Genomic DNA, 23,367 nt, shown 5'->3' on the forward strand with positions numbered 1-23,367 from the left:
AGAACATATCACAAAGGAATACGGAAAGCAAAAATGGTTTGGGGGATATCAGAGAGAATGGCTGTGGCCCGAATGGGAATTCCAATCGCTACGCTATAAAATTGTATAATTACACAAAGAAATAAAGAAACAAATGTATTATGTTTGTTGTTTGTTTTTAATGGTTTATGGAACCTCCGATACTTCATAGTGTGTACGTTAAGCAAACTATTTTCACCGAAACTATGCATCTTTTAGTTAAAGCAAACCGCTTTTATACAACACTCAGGACAAGCTTTATTGACATTATTTGTGGAATACCCACCGCAAGAAGTAGGTCATCAGTTCTATATTATAATAAGCGGCTACTGTGTGTCTGTTGTTTTGTTGTGTGTGTGTGTGCGTTTGTGTGTGTGCGTTTGTGTGTGTATGCGTTTGTGTGTGTGCATTCGAGGTTAGCAGACAAACGCTTTGACCGGTTTTCATCATAATCGACACAGACCTAGAGGGAAACATTGGAAGTGACATGGGCTGATCGGAAGTGACGTCACAAAACCGGAAGCAACGTCATGGTTCAAACCCGCGTTTGAGAATTTCAATCTGTCCTCCAGAGACTAGGGAATTGTCGGATTTCCCTAGAGCGGGACTCGAACCCAGGACCTTCCGAAGGCGAGTGTTATGTCACTAGACCACATAGCCGCACAGTGATACCAAACTATTAATAAGATTTGGGCACTCAGATTACGGATGGTAGGCAATTCCATAGTCCAATAGAGGATGAGTAGGGGGAGGGGGGGGGGAGGTTGAAGTAGGTGTTGGATCTCGATATGGGAATCATAATTCGATATCCATATCATCTGGTCTGTTTGGAGACATGATTAACAGTTTCTTCGAAGTTGACGTCAATGCGTTTGTGGTAGATCTGATGGAGGTTGAATAATTTGGCTGATCTATCAAGATTCAACGTGATAAGGTATTCGTTTGTAGTGAGAAATCGTAAATACGCCTGGATATTCTCCTCTGTATCAGTTTCAGTGCGTTGATATCTTTTTCTAGATACGGGTACCATACAACATTCGCATATTCTATATGGAGAATAGAAGGCGCATCAAGAGTGACATCGCCCACTATGGGAAATTAAAAAAGACCCCATCCCAAAACTTTCCTTAATTGTGACTCACAATCTTAAAACGGTATTATGTCGGGATGAGCTGGGTAGAGTTCACACGTTTTATTGAGGAGAATGAGAATAACGTTTTAGAACGTTAAAACCAACATTTCATTTTTTTTATCAGTTTGGCTTTAATTTGACTATTTAGCATCTGGTCCGTCCCGGCATGATAGAGTTTTGAGACGATGGATCACTATTAGAATTTAAAATATTCGAACTAAGGTTAAGTTGCCAGTCGTTCTTATGTCGGGTTTAGAGTTGTCAAATTGTAAATATTATGCCTTTCTGTTTTTCTTTTTGTAACAAAAACTCAAGCACTGTAATTAGCTTGTTGGCGAGTTCTATAATCATTTCATTTTTAGACGAGTTTATATGTTAGTCACCTTTGAATAGGACGATCACAAGTTCAAATCCAAGAAGCCCCCGATTTGCTCAAATATGATAGCAGTATGCATAGCCTACCCCAATCGATGAGGTGTGAATGAGTATCTAGTTATTGGTAGCGAAAAATATTCTTACAAAGATTACATAAGTGCAGAGTATATATAATGGAAAGTTCGATTATTTTTTTTGGCTTACCGGGCACTTAAGAAAGCACTGTGAAGCTTATAAAGCATGGTGTAACCATAGCAATGCTTCATCTAAATGCACAAATTAATGGACGCGTACATACACTGCATTCCTCGCTTTTGCTATTATCATAAACATGTATTATAATAATTGACTTGTTTTCGATACAGCTACGACAATAATAATATTCTCATTTCGGTGACGTCAAATGCATGAAAATTGTTGATTGTCATTAAGTTTGTGCATTTCTTATTAACTGTAAAAGGCAGATGTATTCTAATTCACCCTTGCGTAACAATATGATACGCTTCGCCCGGAGGCTATCATTTCATAAATTATTTAATGCGCATCCATTATAAAATCATCACCGACGATGTCATCCAAGTTCGGTCATCGCGTGCATTTCGAAAATACAAGTCCCTTTTTCGAAATGGCATCAATCTTTATTTTTGGCAATGGTTGATTGGTTAATTGAGATCAATTAAAATATATTCTGAAAGTATGGCACTTCAATGAATATGGAGGCACTTCTTTATAAGGAAAATTAATGAGCTGTTTGTGATAATGGGGAAAGGACGGGGTGGAGAGTCGGAATTAATTATAAGCCAACCGTTGGGTTTTGGTTTTTTTTTAATTTTGGGAAGGGGGGGGGGGGGGGGGTGAGAGTAGTTTTGTTTGGGGGGGGGGGGGGGGGGGGGTTGTTGGCTTTTTCTTTGTGTTTTTTAATTTATTTTTTTTTTATCGTTTTGGGATTTGTTTGTTTTTTTTTGTTGTTTTTGTTTTTTTGTTGTTTTGTTTTTGTTTTTTGTTTTTTTTTTTGGGGGGGGGGGGGGGTTAATTAATAGAATATGACTTAAAATAGCTCATTCCCATGGATTCAATAACGTCAATGGGCATTATTTTTATCGATTCTCCTGCAAGAAATAAACCTAATTTTAATTTCATGCAAATCAAGTCGCCTCTAGGCCTTTTTATATTGACTAAACGAAATCCCAGTGTGAGAGCACTCGCCTCAAAAGTTGAGGTTCGATCCCCAGAAGTTGTCTATATTTTATTCTGACTCGTCCATCATTTACTGATTGAGTAGCTAGGTGTGTTAGATTTATCACCCATCCGGACCCTGACCATGCTTAACAACGCTTTCCTATGTATTAAGATTACCTGCACTATGTGCCATATTTTTCTTATTTTTTCAAAGGTTTTTGCGACACTTTTAGGTCCTTTCAGCGCCAGTACATTGGAAGAAAATTGGGTCAAAAATTCTAGATTTACAATTAATACATAACAGCGAGATTATTTACAAGGGAAGGGAAAGAATATCATCTCCCAAAACTAATACTGTACATTTGATTGTTTCCCTCTCAGCCAAGGACTTTGGCCAGGGCCAGGATAAAACCAAGTAATTGCATCCGAAGAAAAAAAACAAAGCAACTTAAAAGGATATAGGGGGATATGTTTTGTTTTTGTTTTTAAGGGTTTTACGGCGCTTGCAACACATTAAGGTCATATCAGCGCCAGTAAAAGGAAGAAAATGGGATAGTAAGAAGTTCTAGAATTAAAATTAAAGCACAAAAGAAAAGGTAAGACAAAGAGAATTGGTTCAAATAGGGAACAGATGTAGATTCCAAGAGCACACCGACAAAGTACGTAGTTTGAGATCACCTGATAGTCTCATGCAGACACAAGCACAGGTCCCAACTAAGAGGAATACACTCAAATGTTTACCAATCATATAATATAATATGTAAACTAAACATAATACAATGCATAACAGAGAAATGATTTACAAGGAAAAAAAATATCATCTCCCAAAACTATAACTATACATTGGACTGTTTTCCTCCCAGCCAAGGAACTCCGGAAAGGATCAGGACAAAACTAAGTAATCTCATCCCAAGACAATGACAGGAAACAATTGGTATGGGGGTGATAGAAGACACTATGGTAGGTCAGGATCCCCACCCAGATATATACATATGTATATATATATATATATATATATATATATATATATATATATATATATATATATATATACATATATATATATATGTATATATATATACATATTATATATATATATATATATATATATATATATTTATAGGGGGATAGAAGATACAGCAAGTGCCCTCTTATCTACCAGTGGAGGTTAAAAAACGACCTCCCATATGTATTGTTCAAAAAGGATAAGCGATGGAAGACAAATGTAAGACAAATATAAGTGTATAAAAAAAGCAGAGTTATTGTAATAATCATTTATTTTCAATTAACAAATGGGTATGACTTGTCTACTCTGGGAAAGAACACCATCTAGAAACAAGATTGCGTATTCTCAACATCCAGCGTATTTTGTCTTGAGTTCTCAGACAGTCTCCACAGAGATATCACCAACCTGAAGAATAAGGTGTGAACAGAATATCTTTGTAATATACACGAGTGTCAAAGTGAGGATAATCGTAATTTGTACCATTACAAAAGATAGTTATTTATAACTGTTGCATATAAGAGGACTTATTCATTTTGATTTTATTTTTTCTATTTTGTAATTTTTTCTTTTTAATTTAATTTTTTAAAATCTCCGGCTTTGGACATTTTGAGGTCATTTTAACAATAGAAAATATAGAGAATGTGATAGAAAATTTCATAACTTGAACGTATCCGGGTTGGCAAGCGCCCCCAATAAACAAATCATCATCATCATCATCATCATCTTAATAGAGACAATTTCTGTGGCTTGCTTGGTTGTAAGGCGTCCCAAGTCGTAAAGCAGAAATGTGACCCAACGTTTTAAAGCAGTTTTATGCGGCATGATATTGTGCGGTTATGTGGTCTTGTGGTATGTCGCTTTCGGATTGGACGGTCCTGGGTTCGAGCCTCGCTTGGCGCATAGTCAGTCCTTGGAAAAGGCTATTTACTCGTTGGCCGTTAACAGCGCTGTCCCTGTCGGAAAAATGTGTAATATCGCCGAACAGGCGTCATGTCTCTTTCTACATGTTAGGTGTTGCTGTTTGTCAGGGACCCTAACTTTGTAAAGCACTTTGAGCATGTTTAGTGGATGTTTCGCTATATAAAATCTCAAAGTTTTTATTATGTTTGCACGATCCAGCTGCTGGAAAGTGAATTTACGGACACAGATATGGCACTTTGGGGGTTAATTTCTATTCTTTATTGTATAGAATGAATATTATTTTTTATATTGCAAAAAGATTAAAACTTTATATTTCTTATGGTTGATGGGAATTGGCTGGGATCACGTAGAGTGCTCGAAAATTTCCTGTTGCGAATTATTTATTAACCTCACCTCATTATGAGGTCTTGTGGTATGACGTTCACTTTCGGATTGGAAGGCCCTGGGTTCGAGCTCCACTCGACGCATAGTTGAGCTTTGGAAAAGGCTCTTTACTCACATTTTCTCACCGTATTCAGGAGTAAAATGAGTACCTGGCCGTTAACACCGTTGTCTATGTCCTAAAAAATTGTAATATGTTATAGCCTAACAGGCGTCATGCCTCGTCCTACATACTAAGTGTTCCTGTTGGCCAGGGACCCCTTGGAAAGCTCTTTGAGCACGTTTAGTGGATATTGCTCTGTATAAAAGCTCTATTTTATTTTTTATTTTTTATATTTATTGATTAATTCATTTATTTATTCATTTATTATTATAATTATAATTAAATCATAATTATAATTATTATAATTATTATTATCATTATAATTATAATTATCATTATAATTATCATTATCATTACAATTATTATAATTATCACTATAATTACTATAATTATAATAATAATAATTATTATTATTATTATTATTATTATTATTATTATTATTATTATTATTATTATTATTACTATTATTATTATTATTATTATCATTATTATTATTATTCTGGCGCTGATATAACCTAAATGTGTTGCAAGCGCCGTAAAACCCTTAAAAACAAAAAAAAAACATTATTTTTATTATTTTTATTATTATTATTATTATTATTATTATTATTATTATTATTATTTAATTATTTCCCCTACAGCGTTGATTCATCCCGGACACTACCATACAGAGTACATCCCTGAAGATCCCATCAAAATACCAACTGATGGATGAAACAACGTTGTAAGAGGAAATAACCAAATAGGTGAAGATAATAAATATATCTTATTTTATTTATATATTAAACTTATTAGGGTCCAATTCATACCGTTTTGAGTCAGTGGGTCACAAAAATGATTATATATTTTTTTAACTATAGATTTTATATAGAGCAACATCCATTGAACGTGGTCAAATGCGGTTACAAGGGTCCCTGGCCCAACTCCATTTTGACTCGGATAACCAGTGACTAGTGATTAGGAAAAGAATTGACTGAACCAGGGATTTAACCAAAGCTAGCTATCGGGATCTCAATGCTTCTACTGCAGATCCGATAGCCCCACAAGAATCTTTGGCATTTTAAGATTGGTCTAATGAGAATCAGTTGCTTAATCTCGATATTGCTTTTCGTTACACCACTCAAATGAGCCTGAAACTAGCCTGTCGGTTGGTCATATCTAATTCCAACAGGAAGTCATTATTTACTGTGCTAAAAAGTAACTTAGTCTTTGAAATGCCTTTTGCACAAAAAAGAAATGTTATTAAGCCATTATTCTATTAAGCCAAAACTTAATAAAACCAATGTGTTTGCAACCTCCCCCCCCCCCCCCCCCCCTCCCTCACATACATTCAGCGTTAATATAGATGGAAAGAAATTGACGTTACTTGGCTATTTGGTATTGTTTTTAGGCAGCCAATTCCATGATTAGTCTCATTAAATTCTACCAATCAGACTATTTACCTTCAAGGTTACATAGTTTTGGGTGTTGGGACGTTATATCCGGCTGGTGGATGCTTTGAGTAATTTAATTAAACGAATAGTATTAAAGATTTTAATGTTCATTAAGCGTTACACATAAATGAAAATCTTTGACACCCCGCACATCTATTAGTCACGCGTTTTTCTTTTTGCAGTTATCAAACGTTTTATTTACATCTTTGTCTCATCAAAATGATGATGAATTAATCGATATTTTTAAAAATTCTAGTGTGTTTATGATTTTATGAGTATTTCTTGCCATTTCTTTACCTCTAAAATGGTACAATTATTTTTTATAAGAAATGAAGATTACCTCTGGTGCTTTGACCAGTGTCCACACTTGATGAATGAGCCTCATCTTTTGAGGCCAACACCTCTGGACACTCGACACCAGGATTTCGATGCATATCTAGCTCTCCGGGAGGATTTTGAGGGCTAGTAGCATCAATAATTTTCACAGGCAACAAAAACGCATCTTTTTCTTCATTGAATGAGGTTTTTAAATCATTATTATTGGAAGATGTATCCTTTCTATCTTTGCCCTTGGGCGAGTTCAAAATAGTTATCTTCATCTTTGTATCTTCTGCAGAATCGGAAATGGTTCTCTGGTCAATATCTCCAGAATCACGATGTATATCCTTCACATCAGTATTATTTGAAGATTTAAGGAAACTCTCTGAATCAAATTCTTTCTGTGATCCAGTGTCTGTGTCATTGTTGAAGGTGTCAATTGTGGCAGATTTAGCAGAAATCGCAGTTGTTGGGAAATCCTTCAAAGAATTAGAGTTGTCTTTTCCGTCATTTTCTGTAGGAGAAAGCGAATTTTTTGCATTATCCTGGTTCGTTGAAGAGCCATTTATATCGGTGTTATCAGAGAACTCAATTTTATTGCTAGACGATGAGGCGACAAATTCAGGTACGGTAGCATTTGAAGACTCGGAAACATTCTCCTCGGCAAGTTTACACCCATTTTCCTCGTCTTCATTTGCTTGATTGTCGTGGTCAACTAGATTAATTTCCTGATTATCATGTCCAGTACTTTCATTTTCATATGCATCAGATTTTTGGAGAGAGCTATCCTCCTCCTGTTCAGTTTCTGTGGAATCATTCGGCTTTGCTTCAGTTCCGTTTTCTTGAGTTTCGTGAATAACTTCGCATCCATTTGATCCTTTCTGAATTATTTTCTTTTTGGTCTTGCGTTTGCATTCTAGTTTCTTTTGTCTCATTCTTCTTCTGAATTCAATTATCTTATCCCCTTTCATTCTAATGACAGCAGCTTGTATTGGGCCCCTGGTTTTGATTTGTTTCAATTTCTCAGGCGATAAGCATGGTCCTAGTATAACAGCTCTCTCCCCATCAATCTCCAATCCATTCTTTGTCTCATTTGTCCATTCTTCAGTTGTGGTTCCTGAAACAAGCAGGAAACCTTTGTTAATCGCAAAAATAATTGGTCCTGTCATATAAGTATCAGGCTTAAGTCTTAATTGGCTATTCTATTGTCCTCGACAGATAGTTCAGTGATAATTGAGACTGAAAAAAACTGCTTTATGTCTTTAATGCTTCAAAACTAAGCCTAAATATTTAAAGATCAAAACTCAGAAAACATCATCCGCTGCTGCTTTTGCATAGATTGATAAACATCTTTTTTTTGTAATTAAACTATGAATTCAGGTTCACCTCTGTTTACTTTTGATCTTGTATCTTTTGGCGTGCTACAAGCTTGAAAGCCATTTTTCCTCCTGACTTGATCATTTAATAGAGAGTTATCTCCTCCTTTGGACGACTCTGAATGCCTGTTTCTCCTGCTTGGTGACTTGTTTGATGGCGGAGTCTCTTTCCCTGGTGAGGTCATTTTCGTTGATGACGAATTCATATTTGGTTGAAGAGTACTCCTCGCAATTTTTATGTCAGTCTGGAGGCAACAATTATTCAAATGTTCAATCTGATTTGCGCTTATCTAATGAAAGCTATATAGAGTGATATAAAATTTGAAAACCTTGTTCAATAATTTAAATATAGCAAGACGAGGCTTTATTGCACGATCAGCTGTTAGATTTGTAGCTACCTTGACAAGTTAAGTTGTTGAGCATAAGCACTTAGATTTATTGGCAAGCCACATAATCCTTAACACATCTGTAATATCTTTCTTTTTTTCGAACTGTATTAAACCCCAAGTTCCATCGCTATTATTTATTTGTCATTTAAACTTGGTGGGTCAGGTTGGATAATGATTTTGGGTCAGTTCATTCTTAAATTGAACTGACTTTTTTTTCCAACTATTTAGTATTATATTTTGTGTATATATTAAGTAAGAAAATGAGACAGTCGAGAGAAAAAATATATCAAAATGAAGCTACGACAACAAGTACCCAACAGAGAGTAATACAACCAGATTACTTCAAGTAAGTAGAAGACAAATCCAAGAGCGAGCTGTCCATGTATCTAGTCAAGACAACCAGTAAGTTTCAACAAGACGCCTGCACAGAGGTTAAGCAAACGGAAAACTCCTTATTTGAGATTGGACATAGCAAGTGGGTAGATGACTTTCAATATGTATCAAATCCCAGGTTCGTCATTCGAAGAAAACCACAATTTTGTGTTATTTATTTAATGAATGACATAGCTACTTGTCTTGTTTGCGTCACAGAACAATAACCTGTGTTTTGAAACTCCAAATTTTCTCTGGTGATTCAAAGGAGTCCAAAAGATATCTTGAGATTGTTTACTCATTGACTACCAGGGTGCGACTTAGGACGGTTTGAAAGTCAGCTACTCAAGTCACCTGATAAATCACAAGAGATATCTAGGGCCCAAATCTTAATTATTTTTTTTCTAAAGACCCATATTGCTATTGACTAGGGCATCAGAAGAGCAAAGTTATTTTTTCTGTTCCACACCAGAATGAAAACTAACAAACTAATATCATTGACCAATTTTAAACTAACCAGAATTGCACACAGAGATAGATAGATATAAGAGAATATGTGTGGCTATTTTCTCTTGTTTTGGGGTTTTTTTCTGACCGACTCTCAATGCCTAGTCTTACCTCATCCGATTCTAGTTCATCGTCGTTTTTATACTCCAGAGAGTCATCGATGACTTCAGCTTCATTGGGCTGGGGAAAATTAGAGAATCTAATCAATGGCTTCACTAAATCCTAGTTTGTTTTTTTATTTATTTATATCATTAGTCATCGTTTTCGTCCATTAATTCTTTTCCAGGGCAACTATTATACGATTAGAGATGAATTGAGTAGAAAAGTGCCAGAAGACAATAGAGAATAAAACAATTTCGCGGAGGTGATGGGGGTTTGAACCCGCGACCTTATCGGTACGACAACTCCGCCTGGCCGGTGAGAACGTGAGTCTACCGTATGAGCTATCCACGATCCCATAAAAGGTCGTATCTAACTCACTATCTAATTACTAGAGCTCTCTCTCTCACCGACAACTTGAGATCGCAGGTCCAACGCACACAACCTCCACGAAGTTAGTTGGCCAGCAATTAAGCTTAATAGCCAATATTCTCAACTCAAACATATAACAGAAACAATTGAGACAATGCTCCGGTATATGGTGAATTTTTAATTCAGAAAAGTGAGTGGAGTAGGCACTTATGTTGGTAAGAGATTTAGTGAATAGAAAAGTGCCAGAAGACAATAGAGAATAATTTTTTTCTGTATTATACGATTATGGTTTATCGGCTGGCTAAAAGCCGAGTCTTTCCAAAAAGATAGGCATGACCGATGTCGTATTGTAGAATTTGCCAATTATTTGTGGTAACAAAAAAGGACTTTGATCATAAAGATAAAGTAAATAAGCCATAAGTATTTATTTCGGTTCAGCTAATAGGAAATTAAGAAAACTAAGGAGGAATTGCTTTATTCGTGACACTTTGGTCACATCAATTACTAAGACAATGCATATACCCCCCCCCCCCAAACACACACACACACACACACACACACACACACATCTGAGATGGAAAAGAGAGAGAGAGAGAGAGAGAGAGAGAGAGAGGGAGAGAGAGAGAGAGAGAGAGAGAGAGAGAGAGAGGGAGAGAGGGAGGGAGAGAGAGAGGGAGAGAGAGGGAGAGAGAGAATAAGAGAGAGAGAGGGAGAGAGAGAATAAGAGAGAGAGAGAATAAGAGAGAGAGAGAGAGAGAGAGAGAGAGAGAGAGAGAGAGATGGAGGTAAGGAAGGAAGAGAGGGATAATCAGGTAGAGGGAGAAAAAAGGAGGACCGGAGAAAAAGAGAGATAATAGTGTTCATACTCGTACTTTTCACTAACATTGCTGATAAAAAATTAGAGACATAGCCCATGTCCTCTCATTTCATTGGAAGAAGATACAGAAATCCGAGGGAATAAAGAGACCAAAAAAAATGATGCGTGTGTACTGATAGCGCCTATGAAACACCCGTAGGAAGAGTCCCCTTTATAATATAATATAATATAATATATTGGCTAGCACTATTCAGTATCTGATACTGAATAGTGGTTTTGCACTATTCAGTATCTGATACTGAATAGTGGTTTTGCACTATTCAGTATCAGATACTGAATAGCGGTTTTGCACTATTCAGTATCTGACACTGAATAGTGGTTTTGCACTATAATACGGTGTTTTTTTTCCCGAAACCTGACAAAGTTATGGGAAGAGGGCAGCTGTGGGAGTGAATATGGGACTCAGAGAAGTGTACACCAGTGGGGAGTGAACCTGGGACTGGGTTTCGGCCCGTTTTCAAATAAAAAGCAATTACTTTTTTACGAAACACGACGACACCTGGCAATATCCGACAAAGTTATGAGATGTAGGCAGCAGCGTGTGTGTGTGTGTGTGTGTGTGTGTGTGTGTGTGTGTGTAGGGGGGGGGGGGGGAGGAGAGGATGAACCTGAGATTCAGGGAAGTGTACACCAGTGGGGAGTGAACCTGGGACTCTGGGTTTTGTAAAAAAGCAATAACAATATGGGGGGGGGGGGAATTACATTTTTACGAAACCCGACAATATGCGGCAAAGTTGTGGAAAGTAGGCAAAGCGTGGGGAGTGAACCTGGGACTCAATGAAGTGTACACCAGTGGGGAGTGAACCTGAGACTATGGTTTTCGGCGGGCTTCAGCTAGTTTCATATAAAAGCAATTAATTTTTTACGAAACCTGACGAAACCTGGCAATATCCGAGAAAATTATGGGTAGTAGGCAACAGTGATGGGGAGTGAACTTGAGATTCGGGGAAGTGCACACTAGTGGGGAGTGAACCTGGGACTGGGTTTCGGCGGGTTTTGAAAAAAAAAAGCAATTACTTTTTGTTTACAAAATGCACCAAATCCCAACAAAATGGGGCAAAGTTATGGGAAGTAGGCAAATAATGGGGAGTGAACCTGAGACTAAGGGAAGTGTACACCAGTAGGGAGTGAACCTGAGACTATGGTTTTCGGCGAGTTTCAGCGAGTTTCACATAAAAGCATTCACTTTTTCACGAAACCCGGCAATATCCGACAAAGTTATGGGAAGTAGGCAACAGTGGGGAGTGAACCTGAGACTCAGGGAAGTGTACACCCGTGGGGAGTAAACCTGAGACTTTGGTTTTCGGCTGGTTTCAGGGAGTTTCACATAAAAGCAATTACTTTTTTTTAGAAACCCGGCAATATCCGACAAAGTTATGGGAAGTAGGCAACAGTGGGGAGTGAACCTGAGATTCATGGAAGTGCACACCAGTGGGGAGTGAACCTGAGACTCTGGTTTTTGGCGGGTTTCAGCGAGTTTCACATAAAAGCAATTAATTTTTTACGAAACCAGGCAATATCCGACAAAGTTGTGGGAAGTAGGCAACAGTGGGGAGTGAACCTGAGACTCAGGGAAGTGTACACCAGTGGGGAGTGAACCTGAGACTCTGGTTTTTGGTGTTTTTCAGCGAGTTTCATATAAAAGCAATTACTTTTTTACGAAATCCAACGAAACCTGGCAATATCCGACAAAGTTATTGAAGTAGGCAACAGTGGGGGATGATCTTGAGATTCAGGGAAGTACACTTGTGGGGAGTGAACCTGGGACTCTGGATTTTGTAAAAAAGCAATACCAAGGGGGAGGGGGAATTACTTTTTACGAAGCCCGCCACAACCCGACAAAGTTATGGGAAGTAGGCAGCAGTGGGGATTGAATCTGGGATTTGGACACCGATGAGGATTGAACCTGGGACTGCGAGAGGCTGGTACCAGTGGACAGTGAGCTCAGAATGTACTTTTATTTCGAAACCTACTGAAATTGCCAAAAGTTATGAGAAGGGGGCACCATTGGGCAATGAACCGGGATTCAGGGAAGTGCACACTGGTTGGGAGTGAACCTGGGACTGTGAGAAGAGGTTATCAGTGGAAATGAACCTGGGACTATGGAAGATAGATACTAGTGGGAAATGAAGCCGGACTATGGGAGTTGGGTACTAGACGAGAATGAAGCAATTACTTTTTTACAAAACCCACCGAAAAACCATAGACTTAGGTTTACTCCCCAATAGTCTACACTTCCCTGAGTCTCGGGTTCACTCCCCACTGTTGCCTACTTCCTTTCCATAACTTTGTGGGATATTGTCGGGTTTCATAAAAAAGTAATTGCTTTTTTTACGAAACCCAGTCCCAGGTTCACTCCCCAATGGTGTACACCTCCCTGAGTCCCAGGTTCACTCCCCACTGCTACCGACTTCCCATAACTTTGTCGGGGTTCGGCGTGTTTTGGCAGGTTTCGTAAAAAAAGAAACACCCCTAAAAATACCACCTGTATTCAGAAAATAGATGTCAATTGTAGTCTAATATTCAGTATATCTATTTAAATTATTATTATTATTATTATTATTATTATTATTATTATTATTATTATTATTATTATTATTATTTATTATTATTATCATTATTATTATTATCATTATTATTATTATCATTATCATTATTATCATTATTATTATTATTATTATTATTATTATTATTATTATTATTATTATTATTATTATTATTATTATTATTATTATTATTATTATTATTTATTATTATTATAACGTAAATTTTAATATAATACGGCAATTAATTCACGGAAGTACATCGCTCAATTAATAATGGCAGAAAGTCTGGCCACATATTTATAATGAATCGGGTTTGTCTTAGATGACCAAACAAACAAACAAACAAACAATAACAACAACAACAACAACAACAACAACAACAAATGAGACAAACAAAAAAAGCAAGATTTTAAAAGGTAATAAACAATAGAAGAGCACATCAATGAAAAACAACAACGAGATTATTACACATAAAAGATATTCGTAATAAATCGATAACTGATTAAATTACTCGAACTACTTGATTAAAAAAAATAATAATCATAATAATGATGATGATGACAATTACAACAACAACAACAATAATAATAATAATAATTGTAAGTAAGTAGAAATAATAATAATAATAATAATAATAATAATAATAATAATAATAATAATAATAATAATAATAATAATAATAATAATAAAAAGAACAATAGTATAATATCAACATTAAAGCATACTACTAGCAAATAAAATTATTAAAACAAAAGTTTAAAAAATATCAATAGACAGAAGGAATTTTTAAAATATTGGGGAAAAAAAAAAAAGTTATCCCTGCCGGGATTTGAACTCTCGAACCTTAAGCTCAGAGTCAAACAGCTTATTTCCACCAAGCCATGGTGTCACTGAACATTTAGTGACATTTAATCATGTGTATTTAGATATTTAAAAATGCATTTGAATACCACTCTTACTTTGATATTTTGAACTATGTTAATTGCACTATAGCAGAAATTAAAAAATTACGATCAAAATATTTTTACAACTTTGAATCGGGCTGTCAGTTACTGCACGTGTTCAATCTGGAAGTAGGTCAGTAGTTCGACCGAGATTGTCGCACTTTTCACTCTCTCTATAAAAAAGAGTTCCTTGTGGATACTGAATAGTGGCAAAGCACTATTCAGTATCAGATACTGAATAACCACTTCCTAATATATTATATACTTTATTCATCCAAAAAAATGGAAATTCGTTTACAGACGTGGCATGCATAAAAATATGTGATGTCGCGCGACGGTTCAGTCCGGAAGGTACATCTGGCTGAACTGAGAAAACGGCCATCAGATTTGAAAAGTGACTTAAAAAGTCAAAATGCGTTTTTTTCAACTTTTAACTTAATAAGGTATTTTTATATCATAAAATCGTACCTTTTTAATTAAAAACGGTCTTAAAGTATATAAAATTAATTTTAAAAGAGAATATACCCAGTTTTCACCCATTGAAAGAGGGACCATTTTGACGTCCTTTGACGACTCTTTAAGCTTAGCAAAAGGACGCCAATCTGGTAACCTATAACCTTTTCTCAAAGGGGAACTCCATTCCTGCCTTCGCAATGCTATTTTTAGCCCCTTGACCCCATCTTGTAGTCAAATTATATCCCCGAAAAGAGTGTTTTTGTTTTGTTTTTAAGAGTTTTACGGCGCTTGCAACACATTTAGGTTATATCAGCGCCAGTAAAAAGGAAGAAAAAGTTCTAGAATTACAATTAAAGCACCCAAGAAAAAGTAAGACATAGGGGAACTGGGAACAAATAGGGATCAGATGTAGATTCCAAGAGCATACCACCAATGCACCTAGTTTGAGATCACCTATAAGTATCATCCAGACACAAGCACAAAATCCAACAAAGAGGAATACACTCAAATGCCTACATTATACATTAAAATAACAATAATACATTACAGATAGATGATTTACAAGGAAAAAATATCATCTCCCAAAACAATAACTATGCATTTGACTGTTTCCCTCCCATCTAGGACTCCGGCCAGGGCCAGGACAAAACCAAGTAATCTCATGCCAAGACAAAGACAGAAAGCAAGTTGGAAAACAGATATAAGGGGATAGAAGACACAGTATGTACCCCCCTGCCCACTATGGGAGGTCAGGATCCCCACCCAGCGAAAAGAGTGTAGTCAAATTCCAGTTATGTAAACAGAAGTAGGCGATGCATAGTAGTTACCAACGGAAAACCCCTTGAATACTTCTCTCTCATTGGTCCTCGGGATCACATGGTCAAAAGTTATGCAAAATGGCCGCTTCACGATGCACGCTGCACGATTTTTGTTTGAGTTCATGTTGCAAGAAATTCAAAATCTTGCTTAATTATAAACTAAATTTTATGAGATATGTTGTCAAATGAATAATTTAACTTGTTAGATTCGGCCGATAATTGTATTGAGTTCGTCAGAGGCGAGGAGATTGTGGTGATGTGGGCGTGGGCGTGATCGTGCGCTTGCCTCGAATGATTCACTGAACGAGTGTTGACTGGAGATGGGAGGATGGAATGTGGGGATGAATAAAATAAAGAGCTAGAGGATAGACAGATAGAGATGATTACCAGGACGGGAGGACGAGATAAAATGAAAAGATTGACTATGGAATTAAAGGGATTGTTGGAACAGGGAGGAGGCAGATAGAGAGAACGAGCGGTGAGGGAGAAGGAATGAGGGGGGGGGGGGGGGGGGGGGGGACTAAAAGAAAAGAGTTAATGGACAGACCGACAGATAGAGATAGCTATAGTGAATAGGACGAGACAAAATGAAGAGAGTGATTATGAAATGAAAAAGAGAATGATGGAACAGGAAGTAGAGAGAGAGAGAGAGAGAGAGAGAGAGAGAGAGAGAGAGAGAGAGAGAGAGTTATGGGAAAGAAGGGAGGAAGAGGAGAGAGAGGGCAGGGAGGGGGGGGACATGCAGGAGGATGTTGAAAATGATGCGGATACTGAAAGAATAAAGACCCGAGTGGGTGGGACCCTTTCCTTCCTAAGTGCAAAGAACTGTTACCCCCCCCCCCCCCCCCTCCCAATCCACGACACCCCACGCCAATAGCTCAATCAGATTTGAACACATCGATTGAGTAAGATAAATTATGGTTGAGCTGAGACCATTTCCATTCCTTTGTTTCAAGTTTGAAGTGTTAGATTGTCTGACTCCCGGCCTTTCGCTTTTCAGTCAATCGACCGTAATGCCTCGGCTACTTTCGCCAGTTAATTTGTGAAGACTTTCCAGAAGTGCAGATCTTGTGAAATAGTGCCGATATCACAGCTAACTTTAAATAAACATTGCACTGTTGAAATGGATAAAAGTATGTGTGCTGTTTGTTGGGTTTATTTTTTCACTCGATGGTCAATTCACTTAAATATCGTCATTACAAAACCGAGTGTTGTGTAAAAACTGATTGAGCGAATTAAAAATAATTTGACACACATGATAGTCACATGCTATATAAAAAGCAAACCAAATTTCATTACGATAGCTCAAATGTAACATGCCGTTGCTATGGTGATGTATGTAAAATCTTTTAAGTGCAAATTTCTCTGGATTTTGGATCTGGGATTAGCAGGAACCTCCCAATTTCAATCTTGTATAACTCAGCCAAAAATTATGATACATTAATGAAACAGGTATCAAATTAAAGAGAAAAGAATGATCTATTCAAAAGGTCCAAATGTCCAAAATGAACCTTCCGGACCAAACCGTCGCGCGACGTCACATATATAAACACAAAGTTGAGAATCTATGGCGACAATGTATACACACACACACACACACACATATATATATATATATATATATATATATATATATATATATATATATATATATATATATATATATATATATGCAAATGTACAAACATGTAAAAATATACAACCAAGAACCAATAGCAACACCTTATATATTAATTTAATAAATTGAGATAGGCCATACCTCTGGCCTTTAGTCCGAACTTGTGAGTGTATATTTAAAAGATAGTATATAATTTAAATCACAGTTGGGCGTTAAAAATTCGAACACCATCTGACAAAAATGAATTAAGGTGACGTGTTGTCTTTGTTTTTATAGATATAAGGCGACGGCTCCTCATGGAGAACTTAATATATTTACGAAGGGGGTGATCGCCATCCTTCATAACTTTCTCCATTTTACTGAGACAAAATCTCTTGAACACCTCTTCCACATTGGAAATTGGGTGAGTATAACTCCTGGCTTTATCAATTATCCGATCAATTATCTTAATGTCGCATATACTGGCATTTCCACACCATGCTGTAATACAAAAAATAATAACGGTCTCCAAAACGGATCTATAAAAAAGGGAGCATAACGTTTTGTCTATGTCAAATTCTGAAAGTTTCCGAATAAAATACATTCTTCTGTTCAATTTAGAGATAACAGCATCGGTTTGTAAATGTCACTGCAATTTATTGTCAATTAAAATACCCAAATATTTGTAAACCGAAACTTGCTTAACAGCTTGATTTTTAATTTTGAGCCGAGTGATGGAATTTGTGTTCTTCCTAAAATCAAAAATCATTTCTTTGGTTTTTCCCTACATTTAATTTCAGGGAGTTATCTTCACACCAACCAAAAAAATATGTCGATCTCAGATCTGATTGCCGTTTCATCATATTTTAATATTAACCCTTGAAGGGCAGTGTCGTCAATAAATTTCAAAATTGGGACCAAGTCACTTGTACAGCAAAAGTGCAGGAAATATTTTGTTTTCTTGATTCTAAAAGTTAAAAATAAATTATCTTCATATTGATGTTTTGCTTTCAATTTTAAAACAATGCCTCGATTTGTCGTAGGAGGCTTGTTGTCAATAATAATCTTTACATCTTAAATATCCGTCAAACACGAAAGGGAAATGAATTCAATGGAATTTTGAATGTCCTAATTCAAATCAAAGGGATCGATTAAAATTTAAAATGACGTCAATTCATTGTTGCATGAAACTCCCAAGGGCATATTGTCAGAGCAACGGAGTTTTCAGAGAGAACTCAAAACCGGGGGAGGGGGGGGGGGACTTGCAAAGGATGAATGTCGATCTCAGTTTTAAGTCAATAACAAGGAAAGAATTGAGAAGTTTGAATTCAATTTTCAAAGACAAACGATAGTGACGTTTCTGGTTCCCTTTTGTTTACAAAACATGAATAAGACAAAAGCCTAATGTGAGACCAGAGATGGAGTTGTTAAGGTGAATAAAGACAAAACGGGGCAGGAAATAGAATAGGCCTTGGTAATGAAGGACGGGTTAAAATAGAATAGAAGAAAATAACAGACGTTCTACTGAATAGAGAGTGGCATGCATTGTAAGAAAGTAGAATGAAATAAGAATAAAAAGGAATCAATTTGTTTTTGTTTTGTTGTTAAGGGTTTTACGGCGCTTGCAACACATTCAGGTCTATCAGCGCCAGTAAAAAGGAAGTTAATGGGATAGTAAAAAGTTAGAGAATTACAATTAAAGCCCCCAAGAAAATGAAAGACAAGGGGGAATTGGTTCAAATAGAAAACATATGAAGATTTCAAGAGCACATTATCAAAGTATTTAGTTGGAGATCAGCTAAAAGTCTCTTCCAGACAAAAGCACAGGTTCCCACTAAGAGGAATACACTCTCAAATGTCGACAAATAATATAAAATAATATGTAAACAAAACATAATACAGTGCATAACACAGACAGAAATCAAGTTGGAAAACAGATATATGGGGATAGAAGACACAGTAAGTACCTCCCTGCCCACAATGGGAGAGGCCAGGAACCCTGCCCAGAACTGCATTTAATTGTAGAATTGATTATGATGTCGATAATAGTGATGGAGGCAGTAGTAGTAGTAGTAGTAGTAGTAGTAGTAGTAGTAGTAGTAGAAGTAGTAGTAGTAGTAGTAGTAGTAGTAGTAGTAGTAGTAGTAGTAGTAGTAGTAGTAGTAGTAGTAGCAGTAGTAGTAGTAGTAGCAGTAGTAGTAGTAGTAGCAGTAGTAGTAGTAGTAGTAGTAGTAGTAGTAGTAGTAGTAGTAGTAGTAGTAGTAGTAGTAGTAGTAGTAGTAGTAGTAGTAGTAGTAGCAGTAGTAGCAGTAGTAGTAGTAGTAGTAGTGGTAGTAGTAGTAGTAGTAGTAGTAGTAGTAGTAGTAGTAGTAGTAGTAGCATTAGTAGCAGTAGTAGTAGTAGTAGTAGTAGTAGTAGTTGTTGTAGCATTAGTAGCAGTAGTAGTAGCAGTAGTAGTAGTAGTAGTAGTAGTAGTAGTAGTAGTAGTAGTAGTAGTAGCAGCAGCAGCAGCAATAGCAGTAGCAGTAATAGTACTAGTAGATCGGCCATTGATTCCATCAAACTAGTTGTCCTTCGAATACGGAAAAAATGCTGGAATGAGATCCTTTTCTCATTTCGGACCCTCTGTTTGGAACGCCTTACTACAGAGCATTTGTGAAAAAGAATCTGTGTCGATTTTAAACGTCCGCTTCAAACATATCTGTTTCGTTTTTAGTAGATGGTATGAGAAGCAAGATAGGTCTGGTTTGTGTTGTGTGTGTGTGTGCTTGTGTGCGTTTATGTGTCTGTGTGCTTGTGTGTGTGAATGAGTATGTTTCAGACAAAGTAATTTGTAATTTAAGCGCTTAGAGTCTGGTGTCTCGGAGTTATAGCGCTATATAAGTTTTCATCATCATCATCATCATCATCATCATCAGCAGCAGCAGCAGCAGCAGCAGCAGCAGCAGTAGTAGTAGTAGTAGTAGTAGTAGTAGTAGTAGTAGTAGTAGTAGAGTAGTAGTAGTAGTAGTAGTAGTAGTAGTAGTAGTAGTAGTAGTAGTAGTAGTAGTAGTAGTAGTAGTAGTATTGTAGTAGTATTGTAGTAGTAGTAGTAGTAGTAGTAGTAGTAGTAGTAGTTTATGTATGTATAGGGTTTGCGGTGTTTGCGACACGTTTAGGTCAATTCAGCGCCAGTAAAAGGGAAGAAAATGGATTGACAAACTAGGTTTCAATAAAAAAAGCACCAAAGAAAAAAGTAAAACGTAGGGCATTGTTTCAAATAGGCAACAGAATAGATTTCAAGGTAATACTATCAGTGTTCTTGGGTTTAATACTTAAATCTCATCCATAACACAAGCACGTGATCATACAAAATATATCCAAAGTAAAAACTACAACAGTACACAAGGAGATGATTTACAAAGGTATCATCTCCAAAAAGTTATACAATAGATTTTGACTGCTTTCCTCTCAGCCAATGAGGGAATTGCGGGCAGGGCCACGCAAAACTGAATAATCTCACTCCAAGACTTAAGACCCTCCTTAAGAAATCCAAGTCTTGCGCTTGAGAGCTGACAAGAGGAGGGTCATTTGAATCGAGCGATAGTCGAAGGACGAGTTTTCTGGCAAAAGTCTTGAGAATTGGTTGTTCTCAGAGTAAGGTAGAAATTTGAAAAATGCTATTGTTTGTGGTGTTCGGGAGAATAAAATGCGGTATGTGGTCTAGTGGCATGACACTCGCTTTCGGATCGGAAAGTCCTTGGTTCGAGTCCCGCTCTGCGCAGCGCATTGTTCGAGTCCTTGGAAAAGACTTTTCTCACATTATCTCAGCGCGCAGATGTAAAATGAGTACCTGGCCGGCTGTTAACGGAGTTGTCTCTGTCCGAAAAAAATTGCAATATTTCCTAACAGGCGCCCTGTCTCGTCCTACATGTTTTGTGTTGCTGTTGGTTACGGACTCTTTGTAACTCGCTTTGAGCACGTTTAGTGGATATAGCGCTATGTAAAAGTCGATTAGTTTATATTTGTTTTGTTTTTTTTAATATTGACCTACAGACCAAATCGGTATTATTTTGGAATAAACAAGATGATTCTTTAAAAAGTAAATTTAAAATATAGATAAAATAGAAATATAATTTTTTAGTTTCTACCAGTTTAAGGAATTATGGTCATTGAGCTTTTTAAAAAACGCACTCAAAATTTCACATTTGATGATAAATCAAATTTCATCACCTAGATCACACCAACATAGAAAGTATCGTTTAGATGTGATGGATCACATTTTGCGAATTCCAAAAGCCTTGCATTTTATATATAACGCAATATCCACTGAGCATGCTCATAGCCCATTACAATGATTCCCAAGCCAACAGCAAAACTTACCATGGAAGACCAGACAAGATAATTACAATTTGAATGAAAGCATTGAATTTCATGGACAATTGTTTTGGGATATTTCAATTGCAATTCGACCCTGGAATTGGTAGTCAAGTAGGGGAACATGACGCTGAACGTTTTAAAGAGAATGAGTGAACCCATGCTGAGTCAGTCTTGTGAAATCATTATAGTTTTATTTGCGATTTCTACCACCAGAAGTGGCGTGCAGTATAAGTTAAAAGGTAGAGGAAGACTGGTGATTGTTAGTTTCTACTAAAACGTTATTATTCAAATACCTGGTAATCAGGATCTTTTCCCTCATCATAGTTAGGATCTTCTTTCAGGTATTCAACCATTTCATTCCTTTGATATATGACTGGGGAGAGAGAGATACGAGTGTATTAACAAAATCATTAGGAAAGATTTAAAATAACGTCTTTAAATCCCATGCTATTTTTAACCAAGCATTTTGATAAAATCAAAATGTTCAATTTTCTACTTATTTACCAATCCTGTTAGCAAAACATTAATTAAGCAAAGTTTAGAATGAAGGATTTTTTTAAAACCCATACATGATCCCCAGTATAGTGCGATTGCAGTGTAAGGATGTATGTTATGATTTTTAAAACATCTATTTATGGGTTTTACGACATTTACGACACGTTTAGGTCATTTCAATGCAAGTAAAGAGGGAGGTGATGAGGGAGAAGAGGTTCTAGATCTGAAGTTAAAGCGCTGAAGAAAAATATAAGGCAAAGGGAACTGTTGCAAATAGGGAACAGATGATTCCATATGCAAATATATCAATGTGTCTATTTTGACATTACTTAAAAGCTTGTAAGAACTATTTTCTTTTTATTTACTCACCATCTTTGATGAAAACCAGGATGTTTCCAAATATCCTAACTGGACGAGTAAAGAAGAATCCAATGATACGTCCAATTATTATCCATTTCATGAGCCAAGCCACATATCTATCAATCACGATGTCCAACAACCATTCGTTGGGACCCAGTTGTTCCTGGATTCAAGAAAACATTTATATCAAATGGCCACAATCAAAACAACCTTAAAAGGTGCGTATTTTGGTCTTAAAATGTTTAAAGGAAATACAAAAGAAAATCGAATATTTAAAAGGGTTGGGGAAAAGATCTCTTGATACAAATGCTTAAATTAGAATCCTTTTGTCATAATGTGATTGCTCATGAGGTCATTAAAATTTAGTCCATTTATATTGGATGGTCAATATTCAAATTTTCACTCACACCACTCATCCCGGGGTTTCTGGATTCCGATAGTTCTGTCTCACAGCAAGCCACATACAATATTGCTGCACGTTTGTCAATATATCCTCAATATAGATCCAGACCTAGGTGCATATATTAGCAGGTCTGATAATCGAACGCAATATTGAGCTGGATTTAACATCGACCTAAAGGACAACATTTTTAATTGGTTTTCAGGGTATTTTTTCCGTTAAAAATGAGCCCATAACAATTTGGATTATCAGACCTGCAAATAAGTACACGTCGCTCCTTGAAGGATGATGTGACTTTTTGATCCAAAAGCATACCGCCAACGTAAAAATTGGCATTTTTCAATACTTAATAAAACCTCATTTTTGGCAGTGAAAAATTAATTTCATAAATCGAAATATTCAAATCTTAAACACGAGACTTTCTTTGAAATGCCAGGTGAAAGATTATTTGACAAATTGGATATGAAATTAGTTTCTAGTCAGAAAGTTTTTTTTAAGGATTCCGTTTTGACATTAGTAAAATATGTATATAAA

General features: G+C 36.5%; 1 protein-coding gene across 1 annotated transcript in view; it reads right to left on the minus strand.

Moving 5' to 3' along the window:
* Positions 1-3,963: 3,963 nt before the first annotated feature.
* The window catches only part of LOC144964799 (uncharacterized), a 33,023-nt gene continuing 13,619 nt past the window's right edge, over positions 3,964-23,367 (minus strand). Inside the window, exons 9-14 of the mRNA XM_078899429.1 lie at positions 22,443-22,596; positions 21,872-21,951; positions 9,622-9,690; positions 8,253-8,487; positions 6,889-7,983; positions 3,964-4,115 (exon numbers count right to left, since the gene is read on the minus strand). Coding sequence (XP_078755555.1) covers positions 4,108-4,115; positions 6,889-7,983; positions 8,253-8,487; positions 9,622-9,690; positions 21,872-21,951; positions 22,443-22,596 — 1,641 coding nt within the window. The 3' untranslated portion in view covers positions 3,964-4,107. The remainder of the gene's footprint in view (positions 4,116-6,888; positions 7,984-8,252; positions 8,488-9,621; positions 9,691-21,871; positions 21,952-22,442; positions 22,597-23,367) is intronic.

The sequence above is a fragment of the Berghia stephanieae genome, chromosome 2 (assembly GCF_034508935.2).
Source record: "Berghia stephanieae isolate SIO BIC M18660-M18661 chromosome 2, UCSD_Bste_1.3, whole genome shotgun sequence".
Classification (NCBI taxonomy): domain Eukaryota; kingdom Metazoa; phylum Mollusca; class Gastropoda; order Nudibranchia; family Aeolidiidae; genus Berghia; species Berghia stephanieae.